Genomic DNA, 19,506 nt, shown 5'->3' with positions numbered 1-19,506 from the left:
ATTCCCAATTTGCTTCGGATTTGATAATAGATGCCACTCAAAGCTATCTTCCATTTCCCCCAATGGAAAGACAGCCAGATTGATATTCTGCTAGATGTAAAGGTTCTGAAAAGCCCGGGAAATTTTCTCCTCTGTCCGATTGACTTGCAAAGCTTGGAAGGGTGCGCTGAAGATAAGGCCCAATTCTAAGGCTTGGATAGAAATCCTTCTGAGATTGTTGGGCAGCTAACTGCCTTCCTTGGTGTTTTTGTTCTAACCCTTAAAGAGCTCTTTTTTTTCTAACTCCTTGACAAATCACATTAAAAAGGGTTTACTACTAGAGCACTCTGTTGAGGCAGCAAGCGGAGGAAACTGATTGTTCCAGTAAACATCATCGTCCTTTCTCAAAAAAAAATTGAACTCATTGCAGTGTATTTTTGGTTGACCCTGAAATGCCTGAGATAGCTTCTTTGTTAGGTCTTCTGGCATTAATGTTGTTCCCCCTAAGAGAAAGTACTTAACAATAGCTGGCAATCAGGCTTTTCCAATGGCACAAAAGTGAAGAATACATGAACCTATTAGCCTTATCTCTCTTAAATTAGGTCCTGGATTTATTCACCCCGGAAGTTTTACAGAGGGAGAGGGAGGGAGGAGAGGAGAGGGAGGGAGGAGAGGGAGAGAGAGAGAGAGAGAGAGAGAGAGAGAGAGAGAGAGAGAGAGAGAGAGAGAGAGAGATTGTGCTATTTAAATAAAGCTGAGATGCATTTATAAATGAATCTGGTCTGGTGAGTTGTATGTGCACATACCGTAGCTTACATATAAACTGGAGTAGGCCTTTATGCTTTTCACACAAGATTTTGTTAAAAAAGGAATCCAATTTAAAAGGAATCCAATTTAAAAGGAATCAGATTTAAAATCAACACATTCTCCATATAGACCCACGTGGGTTAAATGCAATTTTTTTCAGGCACACATTGTAAGCAGCACTCCTGAAGCTCTGAATAGGATCACTAGTTTTCCCTGGGGTTAAAACCACTGGTATACTACAGATCTCTTTCAGCTGCTATTCTACCCCCAGCTTGTCAGAGATTTAAAAAGACTGCCAGTGTTTGGATCAAGATTGTCACCAAACTGCTCTGAGTCCCAGACTGGTCAGTCAAATATGGTCAGGTACAGGTCATATTTCAGTTCAGATCATCCCACAAATAACAATTTATAATGTGTATAATTAGAGATCGAAACAGTATATAGAGATCGAACAGTATACTAGAGATCGAAACAGTATATTTGCACAATATGGGTTTCTTAAAATATTCTATATTCACTGTTCAGAGCAAGCAAACAAAACAAGATTATTTTACTGTGCCATGAACCAAAATTATGGTATATTTAAATGTTTAATATACAATATGCACTTTTAGGTCCATCTATAGGTGTCTGCCGCTCCCACTCATTGCTTTCTTTCTTTTGGTGGCGTTTCTCTGCAAAAGCTGACCAAGGCTAGATTATTCATGAATCCCCATTGTTGAGTCTTTTTATTTCAAGAAGTCAGACATCCCTGCTAATTTTGGCTGTAGACCAGGAGTGTCGTTCACCAGAAAAGCTCGACTTCACATACTGTCCAAAGATGGGGAATGAGTTTGAAAAAGAAACAAGAACTTTTTCATGGCAACACAAAGATTTACATCTTTCTCTTACAAGAGAAGACTGCGGAAGGGAAAAGGGGCAGGCATTACATTAGCTCAGGCACAATACAGCAACAAGAGGAAGTAGATAATGTAAACAAGCCCATGATTTTTAATAAGTATAGTTGGAAACAAAACAGACTAGGAAAATACAGAATATCAGACTTGGAAGTGGTCTTGGAGATCTAGTTCCACTGCTTGAGCAGAAGACCCTATACCATTATGGACAAATGGGTGTCCATCTCTTCTTAAAAACCTCCAGTGGTGGAGCACCCACAACTTCCAGAGACAAACCCAGGGGTGGGATTCAAATTTGTAACAACCGGTTCTGTGGGCGTGGCTTAGTTGGTGGGTGTGGTTTGGTCATGTTATTGGCTGGGCGTGGCCAACTCAACATCACTCACATCGAGGCACGCATCTCCTCGCCTGGCCTCTCATGACTGTGGGGATGCTGCAACAGTCGTAAGTGTGAAAAATGGCCATAAGTCACTTTTTTCAGTGCCATTGCAACTTTGAATGGTCACTCCACACAAGCAAAGTACCAGCAAAGGAGGAGGAAAAAAAACTCAAGAGAAGTTCCTGAGACAGGAAGTCTAGTCCTGCCAAGAATGTAATAAAGTTAACGGAGAGGCAGTTTCTGTAAGCAACACCAGAATGTTTCCTTCCTGCCTTCCTTACAGGATTAGGCCAGTAATTTCTTCTAACAACCGGTTCTCCGAACTGCTTAGAATGTTAACAACCGGTTCAAGCGAATAGGTGCCAACTGGTAGAAACCCACCCCTGGACAAACCTTTACAATTGTCAGGAAGATTCTCCATAATTCTAGGTTGGAGATATTCAAATGTGCATAGAAGATTTTATTTTATCCCACAATGGACTTTGCCCAGCTATCTCAAATCCCCTGGAGCACATGGAGTTGAAATTTATTTTGAACAAAGTAGTCTAAAAGATGACAAATTGTTACCTGTACCCCAAATGCTTCTTTCTGGCACGGTTACATACATGCATGATTATTATATGGAGTAAAAGGTGGCTATTTTGATAAGGGAGGGAGGGAGGCTACTGTTCTGTCAATGACAATGGTAAAGGCTTTAACTAATAGCTCGGATCAGTCTCCTTGAAATATCTCCATATTATCTCCACACAATTCAGTATTTGACTGGGAGCATCACAGACACTGATGTCTGGGAAAAGTTTTTTTTTAATCTGCTACATGAAATCTTTTGTCGGCAAGTATCATTACAATCTCAGGTATCATTGCAATATATAATACCAATTTATAACATTATGGTCCTAATACAATATCGCAATATTCCACACTGGACAGACATTTTATCGTATGAAGTAAATTGAGATACATCACGATCCTTGTTGTTAATATGAATCTATAATAGTTTGCAGGATTAATAATGTTAATTTTAATGATGTTCTTGTATTCTCCCCACCTTTCCATTCAGAACCGGAAGTAAGAACTTCTGGATAAGCTGCTAAAGATGCCACTTGTGAGGATATGCTTCTTCATTCAGTTGTTCAGTTGTGTTTTCCTGGTTCAAAGAAAGCCCTACTGGTGATACAAAAGGATTCCTGTATCTGGTGCCTGTACTTCAGTTCTTTCCCACTGTCACCGTTCTTTTTAATATGCTTGAATTAAAGTTGGTTGCATCACAGGTCATCATTTCGTGGTTACTGAAGCTACCCACCCCCTCCCCTCAAAAAAATTATTATAATTTATTGTTCTCATAATTTCCTCTGGATATTCCAAGATGAAATGTAAGCGATATATGGTGGCCTAGAGGTAGAGCTGCTGCCTCAAAATTAGGAGGCGGCGCTTTGCATCCTAGGTAGCGGTAGATATTTCTCTCTCTCTGCACAATCAGTAATTGTCTGCTGTGAACTCCGTGTAGGTGTCAGGAAGGGCATCCAGCCAGTAAACGCTTGAGCTCTGTTCAGTCACCCCTGACTCCACCCCAATGCAAGGGATTACAGGTTCATTAAAAGAAAAGAAAAATCCAAGATCAAACGTGCTACTTAGATATGTATAGTATTGCCTCAGTGGCTTTGGAAAAGTGGACAAGTAGATGGATTAATGTTCAGTTTACAGTGTAGGATTTGTAAGTCTTCCTATGAACAGAATTGAACCTGTAAAAAAGAAGAAGGTGTAGTTCAGCCTCAGTTTAGACATATTGCTTATAGCAGCAGTCCTCAACCTTCCTGGCTCTGGGGACTGGCAGCAATAGTGGAAGCAGGAGGGGAGAAGGGATGATTTTATGTACATGCGCGCCACTTGTGCAAGTGGAACTTGACCGCCTGTTCCCAATGGGCCGTGGACCACTACTGGGCTGTGGACTGGGGGTTGGGGACCCCTGGCTTATAGCAAAGCAAGAACTTCCGTGGATGTTTTTTTCTTTTCTTTTATAGTCTTTGCTAACTGGCTGACTTGGTTAGGTAATATAGCCCTAACATCTGTGGAAGGCAGCAAGTTGAGAAGGGCTTTCTGATTAAGCAATGATTTTTATGGAAGCAATTAGTGCAGTGTTTCTCAATCTTAGAAAAGGCCTGGAGAATTCCAGGAGTTGAAGTCCATGCATCTTCAAAGTTACCATTTGTTCTGGAGAATAAGATATAAAGCTTTGGATAATTGTGGCTAAAAGCAACGTTCTGAATGTGAACATTTTGTATGAGAAACTCAATATAACAGAAAGCAACATGTTGAGAAACAGCACATTACTCAGCCACATTCACTACAGTTGGAAGTTAGTAATATTGGAAGATGACAAATAAGATGTCTACAGCTTTTATAACAGAATGCTATTATTTTTTTATAACACGGCTAATAGAAAGGAACCACCAAGCCAGGGAAGGAAGGAAGGAAGGAAGGAAGGAAGGAAAGAAGAAAGAAAGAAAGGAAAGAAAGAAAGAAAGAAAGAAAGAAAGAAAGAAAGAAAGAAAGAAAGAAAGATAGATTAGAACAGGGCACTTCAAAAATGAAATGAAATTTAAAAATATCTCAGATTTGTTACCCCAAGCACTAAGATACTTTATCTGGCCTTGAATACGGTAACCATTTGTTCTGGAGCATAAGATATATAGCTTTGGATAATTGTGGCTAAAAGCAACGTTCTGAATGTGAACATTTTGTATGAGAAACTCAATATAATAGAAAGCAACCTGCAGATTCTATTTGTGGCATACCACTCTATTGATTTTAAAAGAGTCAATTTAACTTTCTGGAGATAAACATTAATGCTTAGCACTGTAATATCTTCTATATTTATAATACAATGTCACAGAGCAAAGCTGTGGGTTTTATCATGTGCATAGCACATGCAATTAGCTAACCATGCCAATTTCAACTGTGAAAGTAGAAAAAGATGATATGGCCATATGAAGTTACTTTTACTTGAGGGCTGTTTGGACTTTGTTTTTAAAACAGGGATGTAATTGCAAGGATCTAAATAATTTCTACAATCACCTTGCTGACCAGTGGTGGAATTCAAAATTGTTATACTACCGGTTCTGTGGGCATGGCAGGGGAAGGATACTGTAAAATCTCCCGTCAGAGATGGTATTTGCTAGTTCCCCAAACTACTCAGAATTTCCGCTACCGGTTCTCCAGAACTGGTCAGAACCTGCTGAATACCCACCTCTGTTGCTGACAATTAAAGTAGCTCAAAAAGCCAAGTGCTAGTGGGGAGGAGCGAGCGGCCTAGGTATCCTAGAGAGCAACCGCCACATCCCCTGCCTCCTGGTGCTACCTGAACCTTGCTGCGCCCTCTCTGCCCACCAGGTCCATGGGAAGGCAGAGGCCCACCACCTCGGCACATGAAGGCAGAGGCCCACGGCCAGGACGCGTGGCTAATTGTTCCACACGGCGAATCAGCCATGGCAATTTGTCTCATGTCGAATTGCCTGGGGTGAGGCGGTGCGGGAGGAACAGAGGGGGAGGAGTGACAAGGGAGGGATGCCCACGGTGGATTGGCTAGGATGGGTTAGGGCAGGGGTCTCCAACCTTGGCAACTTTAAGCCTGGAGGACTTCAACTCCCAGAATGCCCCAGCCAGCTTTGCTGGCTGGGGTATTCTGGGAGTTGAAGTCCTCCAGGCTTAAAGTTGCCAAGGTTGGAGACCCCTGGGTTAGGGCAATTGTCTCCCCCCCCACACACACCCCTGCTTAAACTTAAGTCTTAAGCTGTGCAGAGATGAACATTTTCACAACTGCACAGTTACAAAGAGCGGTAAAAATCAACAGTATATTGCCTTCTTGCAGATTGCCTCCCTCTGCTGGTAGTCAATAGGGAAAATGGCAGTCAATTTGCAAAGCGAGTTCTGATATTTTAAACACAAGTGTTAGAATGGAACAGTTGGGATTCACAATTACTAAAAGGAAAAGGGGGGTCATAAAAATACCCTGAGGAGAAAAAAAAATGCAACATAAAGGAAGAAATGTCAGAAAAATGTGTGGCGATTTAAATGAGCCAGATATCATAATAACAAAGACAAACTCTGATGTTGTTTGGCCTTTAGTCTTTGGTGTAGTGGTATTTTCAACACTTTGGTGTAGTGGTACTTTTTAAGACTGTTCCTTCTATTCATTCCTGAGTAGTAAAGCTTCACTGAGAAGACAATGACAGATACCTTTCTGACAGTATCAAAGAAATCTAATTAAGCACTTTGCTTAATTAGAAGGCAATGCAGGAGAGAGTATTGTAGCAGAAGGTGTAGACCTTGACATATGTTTTCTTTCATAACTGAATAGTTAGTGCTATTTTAAGAAAATAACCTATATGAATTCATTCTCAGCAAAATGAATGAGGCGAAAATGCTTGGATGCCCATAAATTAAATTAGAAAAATTGAATTCAGATAAGCATGCTAAAAAATATGAATGCCCACTAAATAAGCTGCAAAGAAAACACAAAACTATCATTGTCATTCCCTAGTGGTCATTTGGAGTTTTGCCACCCAGATTGATCAGCTTAATACATTAATCGCTTTGAAATTGTCTCAGTTTAAATCAGAGGTATCCAATAAAACCTGTGGACTTCAACACCCATGCTGGTGGGGAATTCTGGGAGTTGACGTCACAGGTCTTAAAGTTGCTAAGGTTGGATACGCCTGGTTTTAGACGTTACTTTTGTAAAGTTTTTGGGACACGTTAGATCCCCAGTGGGATCCAGGAAGAGAGACATTTCTCACGAACGTGAAACAGAGTTGTTTCTGTCATGGCGTGTGTTCTCAAGAAAATGATCTCTCTGCAGCTCAAACTCACTCTGACAACTGATAGCTTTTTGCAAAGCCTTCACCATTAAGCCTGGGGCAGATGAACCCATTTAATGGTTGTATTGACTGGAGGTCTTGGTGTTGATGCACAGCTGCTATTTTATTTATGACTAGCTCGATACCTGTGCTTCACTACGAAACTATGTGGTCGGGCTTAGTTTTTGGGGAGAAAAATAAGGGAAAAAATTCTGCCTCTGCCTACCAGCATCCATTGGTATTCATCTGGCTAGCGTCCTGTCAGTGTGTGAGAGAGTTGAGGAAACTAAAACAGTGTTTGCTATGTGAACAAGAAGGAGATAGCAAGGAGCCTGGGCGTAGCTTAGCTCAACTGTTCTGTACTAAAGCTGGTTGCTGCTGTAAAACTAAAACTGAAACTCCTCTCCTCTGCTTGAGTTTTGCATTTGGAACAGATTTCTTTTCAGAAGGGGAGGGGGAATAGAACTCCTTAGCATCAGAGCGTGTTAATAAAAATATACGAAACACTAATGCTCTGGTGGTCATTTTGAAAAATCCTTTCTTAGTGAGCACCTAGAAGCCAAGAGGAACATATGTGCCAAATTTCAAGTTTGTAGGCTTTACGGTTCTGGAGATTTTGTGATTATTTTTGTGAGTGGTATTTTGCTTTTATATATATATATAGATTTTGCTGACTGTTTTTATTTTGTTTTTAATTGAGCCAAATATTTAAGATGAGCCCATATAAATTTAACAAATACATTTAAAAAAATAGAGAACTTTGCTTTATGAAATGTCAAACTACTAACATATAAAAAAGCAATATTTTGCTATCATAAAACTGTTTTCTTATGGGTAAAATAATCCATGTTTACCTGTTCTGGCTTGCCTTAGAATGAAATTAAAAGGTCTGTCAGCTTTGAAGACAGGAGCTCTGGATCTTTTTAACAACACCATAGCTGTGATGTAAAACAATTGGTAAATATTGGGCTTTATTTACAGTTGTTCAATTTCAAACATCTCACAGAAAGTAAAACCAAATACAGGTAGTCCTCAACTTACGACCACAATTGAACCCAAAATTTATGTTGCTAAGTGAGACATTTGTTAAGTGAGTTTTGCCCCATTTTACAACTGTTCTTGCCGCAGTTGTTAAGTGAATCATTGCAATTTCAAGTTAGTAATACGGTTATTAAGTGAGTCTGGTTTACCCATTAACTTTGCTTCTCAGAAGGTCACAAAAGATGATCAAATGACCCTGAGGCACTGCAACCGTCATAAATATGAACCAGTTGCCAAGCATCAGAATTTTGATCACACGACCATGGGGATGCTGCAACCGTCATAAGTGTGAAAAACAGTCATAAGTCACTGTTTCCAGTGCCATTGTAAACAATGAACAATCACTAAATGAACTCTTGTAAGTCAAGGACTACCTGTACTAGAAAATTAAAATATCTAAGTCCTAATGACAGTAAGAACTTGGATCAGTAACAGAATTTTGCAATCCAAGATATTCTTATTTGTCTTTCCAGGCCAGCCCTACATCACCTTGTCTCTGATTCCATCCATCACTTCTTATAGCATATGCTAAATCATGGTTGGATTAATTTGCGGGATTCCTCACCACCACCAATCTTGTCTTATCTGGTCTTCCCCAAAACTCTGTTTTCCCAAACCCTTCTGATGGGGGTTGTGAAACTGTCATGTGCATGAATGGCCATATCCTCGCTATATATTATGAGGAATAAATGCTGAAACACAAACAGTGTTTAGACCTATAAGATACAATATAGCACTGTACTTCGTTAAGTCTGTCCATATCCATTTGTTAAATTAGATTTAATTTAAGTCTGTCCACATGCATTGTTCCTTTTCATAATCATGATACAAAGTCACACCAGTCAGTGTGAATTGTCCCCTCCGTAATCTTTAGAAGGTCATACTGTAGGAGGGAATAATAAGGGCTTGTACAATCTTCCTCCTCTTCCTGTACCCTTTCGACTTCCCTGCTTTTTGGGGGGCCCAGAGCATTGTAACAGTCCTACAAATTAAAGAGTTGAACTGGAACCAAGAGTAGATATTAGAAAAGTGCATTGCACAACTAGCCAAGAACTGTATTGCTAGAATTTAGATGACTCTGTTAGAGAGCCAATAAGTACTATTGCTGGTCCTTTTGGGTTCAAATGCCAATAGTGTATATAATGAGGCCAGAATAAGTGCCATCTGAAAACTCCTAATCTATTTGATTGGAATTTGCTGCAGACCATTTCTGAATGACTTGAAATTATTAGGTCCTTTTTTGGATGGAGCAAGATGAAGAAAACCTCCAGCATGGTTTTCCCCATCTTGCTTCCCTCCAGAGTACAACTTTCTGAAATCCGCAAGTTTGACCCTGGTGACCGGGAATTATTTTCTTGTTATTCTTGGAATTGTTATAATTATGTGTATATTGTTTCTCACTGTAGAAATTCTGAAGGGTACATCATAGCAATTATTCAAACAGCATGATAGAATTAAAGCAGATAAAACAAAAAAAAAATAATGCCTAGGGAAAGTCAATATGAAAAACATGTTTTTTAAAGAGACCCCAAACTTGTCAATGATAAAGCTTCATGTAAGCACAGAGAAATTTTATAGGCATGAAAGCTTGCTTCCTGTTTGCTACCAAGTAGCAAACTGCAAGCCATGATATGATATGGTTGATAATAACATTTGATGGGGCACCAGGTTGGGTTAAGCTCTTTTAAAATTTTCTGTGGGCAAATGGATTATAAAAGAATTATTTATGTTAGAAATGCTGTTTAATTAATAAGCCATTGTTTGTTTTTCAGACTCATGCATTAATTCTTTCTAGTTTACCTGTAACGCCTGAGGCTTTTGTACCATTTTCTGTCACTTCAATCTTTGCTTTGTGGACAACCTCCGAGATATAAAGACCTCCTTGTTCTAGCAAACAAAAGCAGTTATTATTTGCCAGCGCAAAGCCAAAACAACTTATTTAAAAAAGAAACTGCTCAAGAAAGATTTCTGTCACAGAGATACTAGAAGGCAACTATCAGAGTGCTCAGTCAAAATGTACAAAGACAGATCAGTATTACAATTTGACAAAATGAAATAAAGGCCTGTGGAAAAGAGAAAGTTTCTTCCAGAAATTATAAAGTGAATGCCATACATAAATTGAATTCGTATCCCCAGTGAAGTGGAGTCCATCCATTAATGAATACATGAATTGCAATTATAACTGAGTCAACATTTTCACCCCTAATTCTTCCAACATCAAATGACTGAAGAAGTCCTCCAGTACAAAACTATCCTTACTAAAAAGACCACCCTTACCCTTACCTTATCCTTACCAAAAATGATCCTTATCCAAAATAATTTAATCTATTTTACTTATTCTTTCTGCTTATACTAAAGGAAGGATTTTAGTTTTTACACCAATATTGTGGCTTTTGAATGAGCTGTGTGGTGGTCTAGAGTGAAGACACTTTCCTCACACTTGGGAGACTGAGGGTTTAATCCTAGGCAGTGACAGATGTTTCTCTATTATTAGGGTGCAAAGAGAACATCTCTGCTGTGAACTATGTGTAGACATCAGGAAGGTCATCCGGCCAGTAAATGCTCAGCTGCGTTCAGTCATCCCAACTCCACCCAGATGAAAAGGGATTAGAGGGTTGTAAAGACATACAAGTAGAGACACACAAAAAGGTAGCTTTGGAATGCACTTGTAGGATAAATTAACCATGATAAATGGCAAAATATTTTAGGTGACAGAGGCTCAAATTAAGCATTGTGAGAAATAGACAGAGTACAAGGTACCTTTTTGTTCCAGAAGTAATCCATGTTTTATAGATTCAGAACTCCCATTAGAATATTTTCTGTGATGAATTACTGCCACAGAGCAGAATCTATAATTTGAGTTTAACATAATGCATATAGCTCCTAAGAACTTCTAAAAGTTTCCAATGAATTGTAATTTTCAACATCACAGAAGAGGGAAAACTTTAAATATGTAAGATATTATCATATTATTTTATTTTTTAATTAAAGTTAGCTGCTTTTTTTCCTTTCTTTATTCTGATCCTGCCTATTTTTACACTGTGACTCCTAAGTCCTCAAAGTTGCATAGGGCATTTGACCTGAAAAAGTTGTATAGGCAGGCTTACCTGAAATGCCTTTAAAATTGGCTTCAGTTTGCTGAAACATATCTGTTATTCCTAATGCAGGTAAAATCATCTTTAAATCCAAGTGGTTTTGAATTTTGAACCTGGAAAGGTGAGAGATGAACACTATAAACATGCTATGTTGTTTTCAGTGCAATTCCTCTATGGGCGGGGTGACATATGGCCTCTCCAGGGCTTAGTGAATTTCACCTCCCAACAGCCTATTTAGCATGTCTAAGAATGAGATATGATGGGAATTGCAATGGAGCAACATTTCAAGAGCACATGGTCCATCCTGAACACTGCACATTTACAAGAATATGTTGTGTGTTCCTATTCTGTTTCTAGGGCTTAAAGCATGCCTTTGTTTTTGTAACCATTTCTGTATAGTTTTTCCAAGGTCTTATAGCTGGATTTCTACACTTCAGATTTTAGGCAGCACAGATTCAGATACTATGGCTGTGTTCTCTTCTCTTTCCAACCATATTTCATATCCATGGCCATGGCATTTTGTCTACAGTCATGTTTGTTGAAGCAATTGGATGTACATTGATTGTTTACCTAGGGAGAAAGATATCCATTGCTGTTTTTCTCAAGGTGCTGGACCACAGAGAGAAGGCTTGAGCCGAAAGGTAAGCCTCAATCCTGGCTAGAGAGGTTCTCCTGTTGGATGGAAGCACCACAAACATGCTAACCTTCTCCTCCAGGTAAGGTATTTCAACCACACTGATCTGATCCAAAGAGCCCACTAGGAATTCACCTGCAAGTCAACAAAACCAGTGGTATGCTATTAACAAACATACCAGGATTTTCAGTAATTTCAGAAAAACCTTCTAAGGGGTAATATTACAGCTGTAGAACACTATTCAATAACGGTTTATGTGTCAGCTTTGGAATCCTTATTCATCACTGCCACATAGCTTGAGAAAGTGGGAGGGGGATGATTTTTATTGAGTAGTTCTAAGTAGACAAAATAGAATTCTTTTGCTAGTTCAAGGTCATAGAGTGTGGCGCAGAAACAAAAAGGAACTTACTTTGGGATTGGTTCATGTAATGTGATGATGAGTGAAAAGGGGATGGTTTGTAGTTTGGGACATTGTGGGAAATCCAGGAAACTTTTAGTTTCGAAATTCCATAGTTGTGTCAGGTGCTATTCTAATAAAGGTACTTTTGAGATTATGCTTGTCTTGGAGTTACTGATTGGAACGGAGGTTCCACTGACATTATTTCAAAACTGTTTAGTTCTGAGCATTCTGAAAAGTCATTTTTAGTCAGATTTCTGATTAATAATTACACCAAAATAACTAAACAGACTGAAAGCCTCCCCCCATAATACTTCTTGTCACTGACCTTTATTTGCATATTTATTGGATTTTAAAATAATGCTTCATATGTTGGGAGTGTTCAGAAATAATCTGAAAAATTGTTTTCCATTTTGTATTTATGGACATATGCCAAACAGAAATGCACTGGGTGATGTTCTTAAAAATCATTAACTACATTTAATCAGATGGCACTTTTTACACTAGCAGTAAACTACTGCTGTATTGTAGCAGCAAAAATCCTCATTAGAGTCCTATATATTTAGTAGAAATATTTCCTCTATTGCAAATATGGAAACTGAATTGAAAGAGAGGGTTGCATATCAAAGGTGGCCAACCGAATCCACAGTAGAAATTACCGTAAGTGGAATCAAGAACTTTCTACTTTCTACCACAATTTCTTAGTCACTATATTATACACTAATTTAGGTTTAAGTAGTGCCAGTCATACATGCTGCATATATAGTATGAATGTATTAAGTAAGCAAATCAGGGGTAAGCAGGATTTTTGGATATGTTGCTACCACTACAGAAAGTTTAGGGTCAGGATGAAAATCAGAACACACATCAAACTTATAATTCCCACCATTAACTACCATTTGCTCTCCTGCATTGCTCTCCTGCAACACTGTGGAACATACTCTCTTGGAAACTATATTGGCTTCTCATTGTATCAGTATTTAGTTCAATTTTTTTTTCAAACTCAGAAGCTTTAAACTGTGTGGACTTCATCTTCCAGAGTTGCCCAGCCAACATGATGAAGCCCTCACATCTTATAGTTGTTGTAGTTGAGAAACATTGCTTTTTAGGTAATCTGTAAAAATTTAGTTGTTTCACCAAGGTTTTAATAGTTAGCTGGATTTATCATCTATTTAATATTTTGCATTGTGTTTTAAAATGTCATTAGCTATCCTGAGTGCCTGGATGAGCAGAATGTGGGAAGCAATTACCAGCTTTTAACTAAAAAGATGTTAAATGGCAACTGGCAAGAGAAAACTGGAATCGACACAAAAAGAGCTGACAAGAAGGCTGTATACTTCTCTGAAAAGGGAAAACGCTGTGCTACTCTCCACTTTTTCTTACATGACATTTTAACAGTTTAGGACTGTTTGACTAGCTGCATTTGACATGCAGTCGTTGCTCTGTGCGCTTGCCCAAGTGCAGAGAATTCAGACATCGGAGTCATTTCTGTCACTACTGCATATTCTCTGAGGTTCCTTGTTTACTTGTCTTTATGTGAGTTTGATTTATAACTTGCGTTCTTTCAGGAGTTTGAAGCAGTGAACACAATGCTCCCTCTCCCGTTATTCCATGCAACAACAGCTCCGTAAGGTTGGTAGGACAGACAGAGAGTGACTCAAAATCACCCAATGACCTTCTTTGGCTGTGGGTGGACTTGAACCTGATTCTTCCTGGTTTCTTAATACTATGCTGGTTCTCTAGTTTCTTTCTCTCTGTCATGATTGAAACTTGTCTGTATAGAAAAAGCCCCTTGTTGTTATCCTTACCGTAATTGACTTCCGCTCGAAGATACATGGTAGGCACTTTCAAGGTGTTGCCATCTGGAGTGGTAAAGGACAAAGCCTGAGTGTGTGTGAAAGTGAATTTCCTTTGCCACGTGCTCCTGAAGTTCATGGTGCTTACCAGGGCTAACTGATTAAGGGGAGACTCAGTCATGTCCAGGGAAAGGCAGCTTGCTTCTGTAATGTTAAAAAGGCAGAGAGAGAAAGAGTGAAATCTAGTAACAGAGATGAATATAACACATTTATTCTCTGTTTGAAATGTTAACTCAGAAACAGTAATAACTTTATGTGCTTTTAGGACAGGGGTGTCCAACCTTGGTAACGTTAAGCCTGGAGGACTTCAACTCCCAGAATTCCCCAGCCAGCTTTGCTGGCTGGGGTATTCTGGGAGTTGAAGTCCTCCAAGCTTAACGTTACCAAGGTTGGACACCCCTGTTTTAGGATTTAACAAAGAAGAATTTGATGGCAAATTAATGGCCTCTTAAATGTAACCTGGAAAAAAAAAACCTCTTACTATCCAGATGCACTAGACGGCTGGTACTGTAAGTGCAAACCGCCACTGGAAAATCTAGCAGAACCAAGCAAAGCCACAAACACGTCAGATAGCAGAAAAAGAATCTAATCTTTATCTTGATGTTTCTGGAGAGCTGTCAAACCCCTGATTCTTCCCTAATCAATTCTCCAAACAGAAGGTTAGGCAAACAATTAGGTTTATATACTATAGGATGCTCCATCTCCTAATTTTCTCCAGATGTTTTAGCTGAAAATAGCAAGGACTTAAACCTGGAGTACTCTATCACTGATTTAGTTTTTGGAAGCAGTCTCTGTCCTCAGATCCAGGACATAAGTGAAGAAATGTACAACAAATAAGGGACAATTTTTGTTGTTGTTCTTCAAACATAAACGAAGTACTCTACTGGAAATTAGGACTGATCAGTGTCATTTGTACTCCCAACAACTCTATGATAATCTGCCTTCTGTGCCATGTAGGCTGTACTGTTCTCATCAAAACCTTGTTTGACTTGGATGTCAAACATTGCCTTGCCTGTGAACGTCAGTTACCAGCAGAATTATATGAACACAGGCTGCGGAGAAGGTTACACCTTTGCTTGCAGGATTTATGGCTCTCAAATTTTGAGTTTCTTGGTTCAGCATGAGACAGCCAAGGCATAGCAATAAAATATTTCAATGCCTTTCTGTCCTAAGGTTCGTGCCAGTCTTTGTTAGTCTCAGCAGGTTGCAGGCCCAAAGAGGAAAGTTAGGGGGGAAAAGTTAGCGAGCAAATTCAAATGTTGTTTGCCTACACATTTGCTATGTTGTGCTTGAGTGTCTCAAAAAAGCTGGTGCAAAGTATGTGCATTGCAAAGGGACAAAAAAAAGAACAATGGGGTTACCAAATGCTTACCTCCTGTATTCTGGGTAATCCATTCCCTAATTTGTGCTTCGGTCCTGTTAGGATTACCAAAGTTTGTTGGCTGCACGGTGTTATTTCCCCACCATGCAGCCTGCTGAATGAATTGAGGTGAAAGCTGCACCCCAGTTTGAACAAAGAGGGTACATGCCAAGTGAACTATAGTACTTTGGTTGGAATTAATTCCTCCTTCGTAGGCTGTGTGCAAGAAGTTCTGGATGTTCTCATCTAAGAAGAAGAAATGTCCTGGTATTATGGTAGTCAAGGGGGAAGGAATCATAACAATACAAAGTCACACCGTTCAATGTGAATTGCCCCCTCCATGACCTTTGGAAGGTCATACTGTAGGAGGGGATAATAGTGGCTTATACAGTGTCCCTCTTCTCCCTGTAGCTTCTGATATCCCTGCTTTCCACCCCCACCCCCCAAAGCATTGTAGCAATCCTACCAATGAAGGAGTTGAACTAGAACCAAGAGTAGATGCTAGAAACATACACTGCACAACTAGCCAAGTTCTGTTTTGCTAGAATTTAGATAACTCTGTTAGAGAGCCAATAAATACAATTTCTGGTCTTGTCTCACATTGCCCCCAGTTCATACACAATGGCTACATTGGATATCTGCTTCTTCAACAATCTTCCTCTGGTTCTTCTCTCTAAAGTGTGCTCCCAAAATTTGCCCAGAACAAATGGGGAAGAGGTGGGAAGCATAAGTGGAGCTGAAGAAGAGAGGATTGAGTCTATCTCCCTAGCATTCTTCATCCCCTTTGCATTTAAACACACCTTGATCAATCAGTTGTCAACCGTTCCATCTCTGAATATTTGTCTCAAGTCTTTGAAGCTTCCACTTCAAGTCCACTAAGAAGTTGTAAAGAATGAGGAGATGCATATTTGCTTGTTATTTTCTACATTTGCTTTGAGGAGGAAATATTTCAGGGGGAAATGCTTGTATTTGCCATGGGAAAACTAGCATTTATTGTAAGTCACATTGAATTGACTTTGAAACCAAATTCATATCAGAAATCATGAGCTCACTGTCAAAGCTGCTAATTAACATCAATCTTATCATTGATTTCCTCCTAGTATCTTGCTACCTGAACAGTAGGCTGAGTCAAACCATTAGAACAACAGTGAAGAGTTCAGTGTTTTTGTGGATCAAAGCAAGCATTTGTGCTGTCTGCATTTCAAAAGGAGCTGTATCTTTAAAACTACCCTGACTTTCTGTTTATTTCCCTATACTCATTAGTTGTAAAGCAATTGCAATTAACGTTACGTTGATGCATATGCCAAATCTCTCTCTCTTTTTTTTTTTTTTGTGATCCTGTATAATAATTCTGTGTCCTCCTAGTTAGTGCTCTTGGCTCTTCTGGGTGTAAGAGTCCAATTGACTCTCTGCAATCTACTAGATTTAAACGATCCTCTCCAGTGGTTGGAAGTCCTTGGGTAAGTTTCCCATCAAAGCTTTAAATGGCACGTTTCTACAAGGAAAACTCTTTTTTCATGATTTAACGAAGAGTGGGGGGAAAATCTGTAGCACACCAAAGCAGAAGGTTTAAGAAGTAACCCTTTGTTACTAGCCAATTTTGAAAGGACAAGTTGTTGCAAAAAACAAAGTCATGAAAACCAACATGGGCATAGGTTCGAAGGGCATTCAGTTCTGCTTTATATGATTTTGGCAGTGGAGAAAAATGACAGATTTTATAATGACATGCAGTGTTCCTTAAATCCTAATGTCTCAGAAGATTCCTTACCGCGAAAGCTGTATCCCAAAGCATGTTCCAGTTGTCCAAAGGTTTTTCCACGAGCTCCAAATTGCAAAAGTCCCAAAGAAAAAGAAATGCTTGCTGGTGAGATGACAAGATTTGTTCTATTATTACGTTCTGCTAGCTTTTGGTAAAGAGTGAGGGCAAACTCTGTTTCCAGGTTTTTCAGATCATTATAGTTCTCACAGCTTCCAGTCTTCAGAACACAGAATAACAGAAGAAAGGAGGTGATGGAAAGGGACAGCATGAAGGCAGAAGACTGGGCTACCAAAGTAGCTTTTCCTGCAACAAGCAATAGGAATAGCCCATTTCAGAGATAATATTTAGAATAGTAAAATTCCTCCTGTCTCTGTTAGAGGAACTGCCTGTATGAGAGATGCGTTGCAGACCAGGTGGGCAATCTCACCATATACATTGGGAAGATAATAACTGTGGGTTTGGAGATTTGTGTCCAAATCTTGCATGGGCTGCATTTTTCCTTTTCCCTCCTCATCCCATCTTCCTTTATCATGTTTTTGCAAAACTTGCAAGCCTGAGATCAGGGACTGTTTCATTTATACTATTCTATAAATCTGTCTGAAAGACTTTCAGGTAAAAGTATTATAAACATATTTATTAATAATAACAATTTAGAAAATATATGAAAGGTGATATTTATGAGTAGTCCTTGGTAAACGTGATAAAATAGACTGCCCTCTACAATGTATCAAAATCTGTAGCAAAGGAAAACGCAAATTAAGATTTATTTTAGCTATGTTGCAATATGTATCTCAAATATTAATGTGTATTATTAAATACTTTAGGCCAAAAGCAAAGCATACTATCAAAATATAGTATCCAAAAATAATACATTTACATTTGTTTCAGCATCTTCCACTAATGCTTACCACTATCTGTGCCTTTTTCTCCAGAAAAGAATCACAGAATTGTGGAATTCTGTGATTTTAGGATACAAAACTCCTACGGTTTACTTACTGTCAGATAAAGTTGAGTGTATTGCTGGGTCCTTCTCTTGTGCTTAATTTTAGACCTATGTCCATTATAGGTGTAACCTCTTCTCCACACTATATAACCAGTTGGGGGTCTTAGTCATAAGACCCCTGCTGCAAAAGACGCCCAATGAGTGTGGACTCTGTTGGCGATGTCTGTACCACCCCAACCAAATTCCTGTAGGGAGCCAGGCAAAGAAGTACAGCAAATCCCAAGCAAGGTACTGAGGGAGCCAGCAAGCACCATTCAAGTCTCAGGAGGCGTGTGACCTGCCTCAGCTCAGAAAGGTATCACCTGCCAGCATCACTTCCATCCCTCCCCCAAATTTTACACATTCCACAGATTTGCTAATGGAAGCAGAAAAGGGTGGCAGATGTGTACCAGGCACAGTGTTGATCTTAACCCAGACAGTGTGAGGGATTTAAGGAGGAGAAGAAGAAGGCCTGACCATGCTGGGCAAAATTAATTCCACGAGTCCTTACTCCATCCAAACCTTTTGTCATACTAATTAAGGAATACTGAAAAGAGATCAATTTGATTGGATGATTCTCCTGCTGTTCTTTAATTATAACTCTCTTGAAGAAAGAAAGAAAGAAAGAAAGAAAGAAAGAAAGAAAGAAAGAAAGAAAGAAAGAAAGAAAGAAAGAAAGAAAGAAAGAAAGAATATGTATGAAATTGTAGCTGAGCTATATTTAAAAACATGAAGCAATTGTGGATAGCTGACATCAAGGTGTTCCAGTATACTGACAAATTTGGAGATTAACAGTATAGAGAAGAACTGGAAGAATGAAGAATTTAAGAAATGTCCCATGGCTTTGTCTGAAGTCAAATAATGTAATAATATTATTCTAACTACCCCATTTCAAAATTTGGTCACTTTTTGGCAAAAGAGCACTGTGGTAACATTCATATTCAGCAGAACATTTAGAAGAGAATACTATAAATAAATAAGTTACACTCAGAAGCTTGTTGTCTGATGCCTAGGACCTAGCATTTGTTTATGAGACCTGGCTTAAAACTGTGATATTAAGTTACTATAATGTACTACAGGATAAATTTGTAGAATGGCCTTAGACTTTTAAAAGTGGGAAGATGGATAATTAAAATTAGAAACACTACAGATAGCAGATAATAGCACAAAAATGCCATTGCTGTTCAGATGGAAATCAAATACCCAAATCTATGCATTAGCTATAAGGAGGGGGAGCAGGAAGATGTAGTTAGGATAATCCAATGAACTGGACCAGCTTCTCCCAACAAATGCCCAGTATTCTTGTGATTTTTAAATATAAGAATCACTAAATCAGCTCTTTGGTTTTCTTGGAGATCAGTGGCAAAGGAAACGAACACAAATTTGGAGCTGAAAAACTAAAAAAAACCAAAACCTAACCCACCTGTCTTCTTGTGAGTAAGGGATGATACATCACAGGCCTACT

General features: G+C 39.0%; 1 protein-coding gene across 1 annotated transcript; it reads right to left on the bottom strand.

The window, feature by feature from the left end:
• Nucleotides 1–1,753: 1,753 nt before the first annotated feature.
• On the bottom strand, nucleotides 1,754–18,342 carry SERPINE3 (serpin family E member 3). Its single transcript, XM_026668404.2, has 9 exons — nucleotides 18,056–18,342; nucleotides 17,069–17,362; nucleotides 15,313–15,546; nucleotides 13,893–14,084; nucleotides 11,624–11,822; nucleotides 11,066–11,166; nucleotides 9,759–9,845; nucleotides 7,772–7,855; nucleotides 1,754–3,803 (listed from the first exon to the last, which is right to left on the bottom strand). The coding sequence occupies exons 2-9, from the start codon at nucleotides 17,325–17,327 to the stop codon at nucleotides 3,760–3,762; spliced, it is 1,200 nt and encodes a 399-aa protein (XP_026524189.1). The 5' UTR covers nucleotides 17,328–17,362; nucleotides 18,056–18,342; the 3' UTR covers nucleotides 1,754–3,759.
• Nucleotides 18,343–19,506: the final 1,164 nt, after the last annotated feature.

This window comes from Notechis scutatus, chromosome 1, assembly GCF_049901735.1.
Source record: "Notechis scutatus isolate UNSWTSFEM ecotype Mainland chromosome 1, rNotScu1.2, whole genome shotgun sequence".
Lineage (NCBI taxonomy): Eukaryota > Metazoa > Chordata > Lepidosauria > Squamata > Elapidae > Notechis > Notechis scutatus.
The sequence above is the reverse complement of the archived record's forward strand: the minus strand, read 5'-3'. Positions and strand labels throughout refer to the sequence as shown.

What these genes read in the sequence shown, in the direction of transcription:
- SERPINE3 (XM_026668404.2), bottom strand. Translation starts at nt 17,327, where the DNA reads ATGCTGTCCCTTTCCATCACCTCCTTTCTTCTGTTATTCTGTGTTCTG. An exon ending in TTTGGGATACAGCTTTCGCG is followed by an intron (nt 15,547 to 17,068) that starts GTAAGGAATCTT and finishes TCTTCTTCTTAG; the next exon opens with ATGAGAACATCCAGAACTTC. An exon ending in TCGAGCGGAAGTCAATTACG is followed by an intron (nt 11,823 to 13,892) that starts GTAAGGATAACA and finishes GTTGACTTGCAG; the next exon opens with GTGAATTCCTAGTGGGCTCT.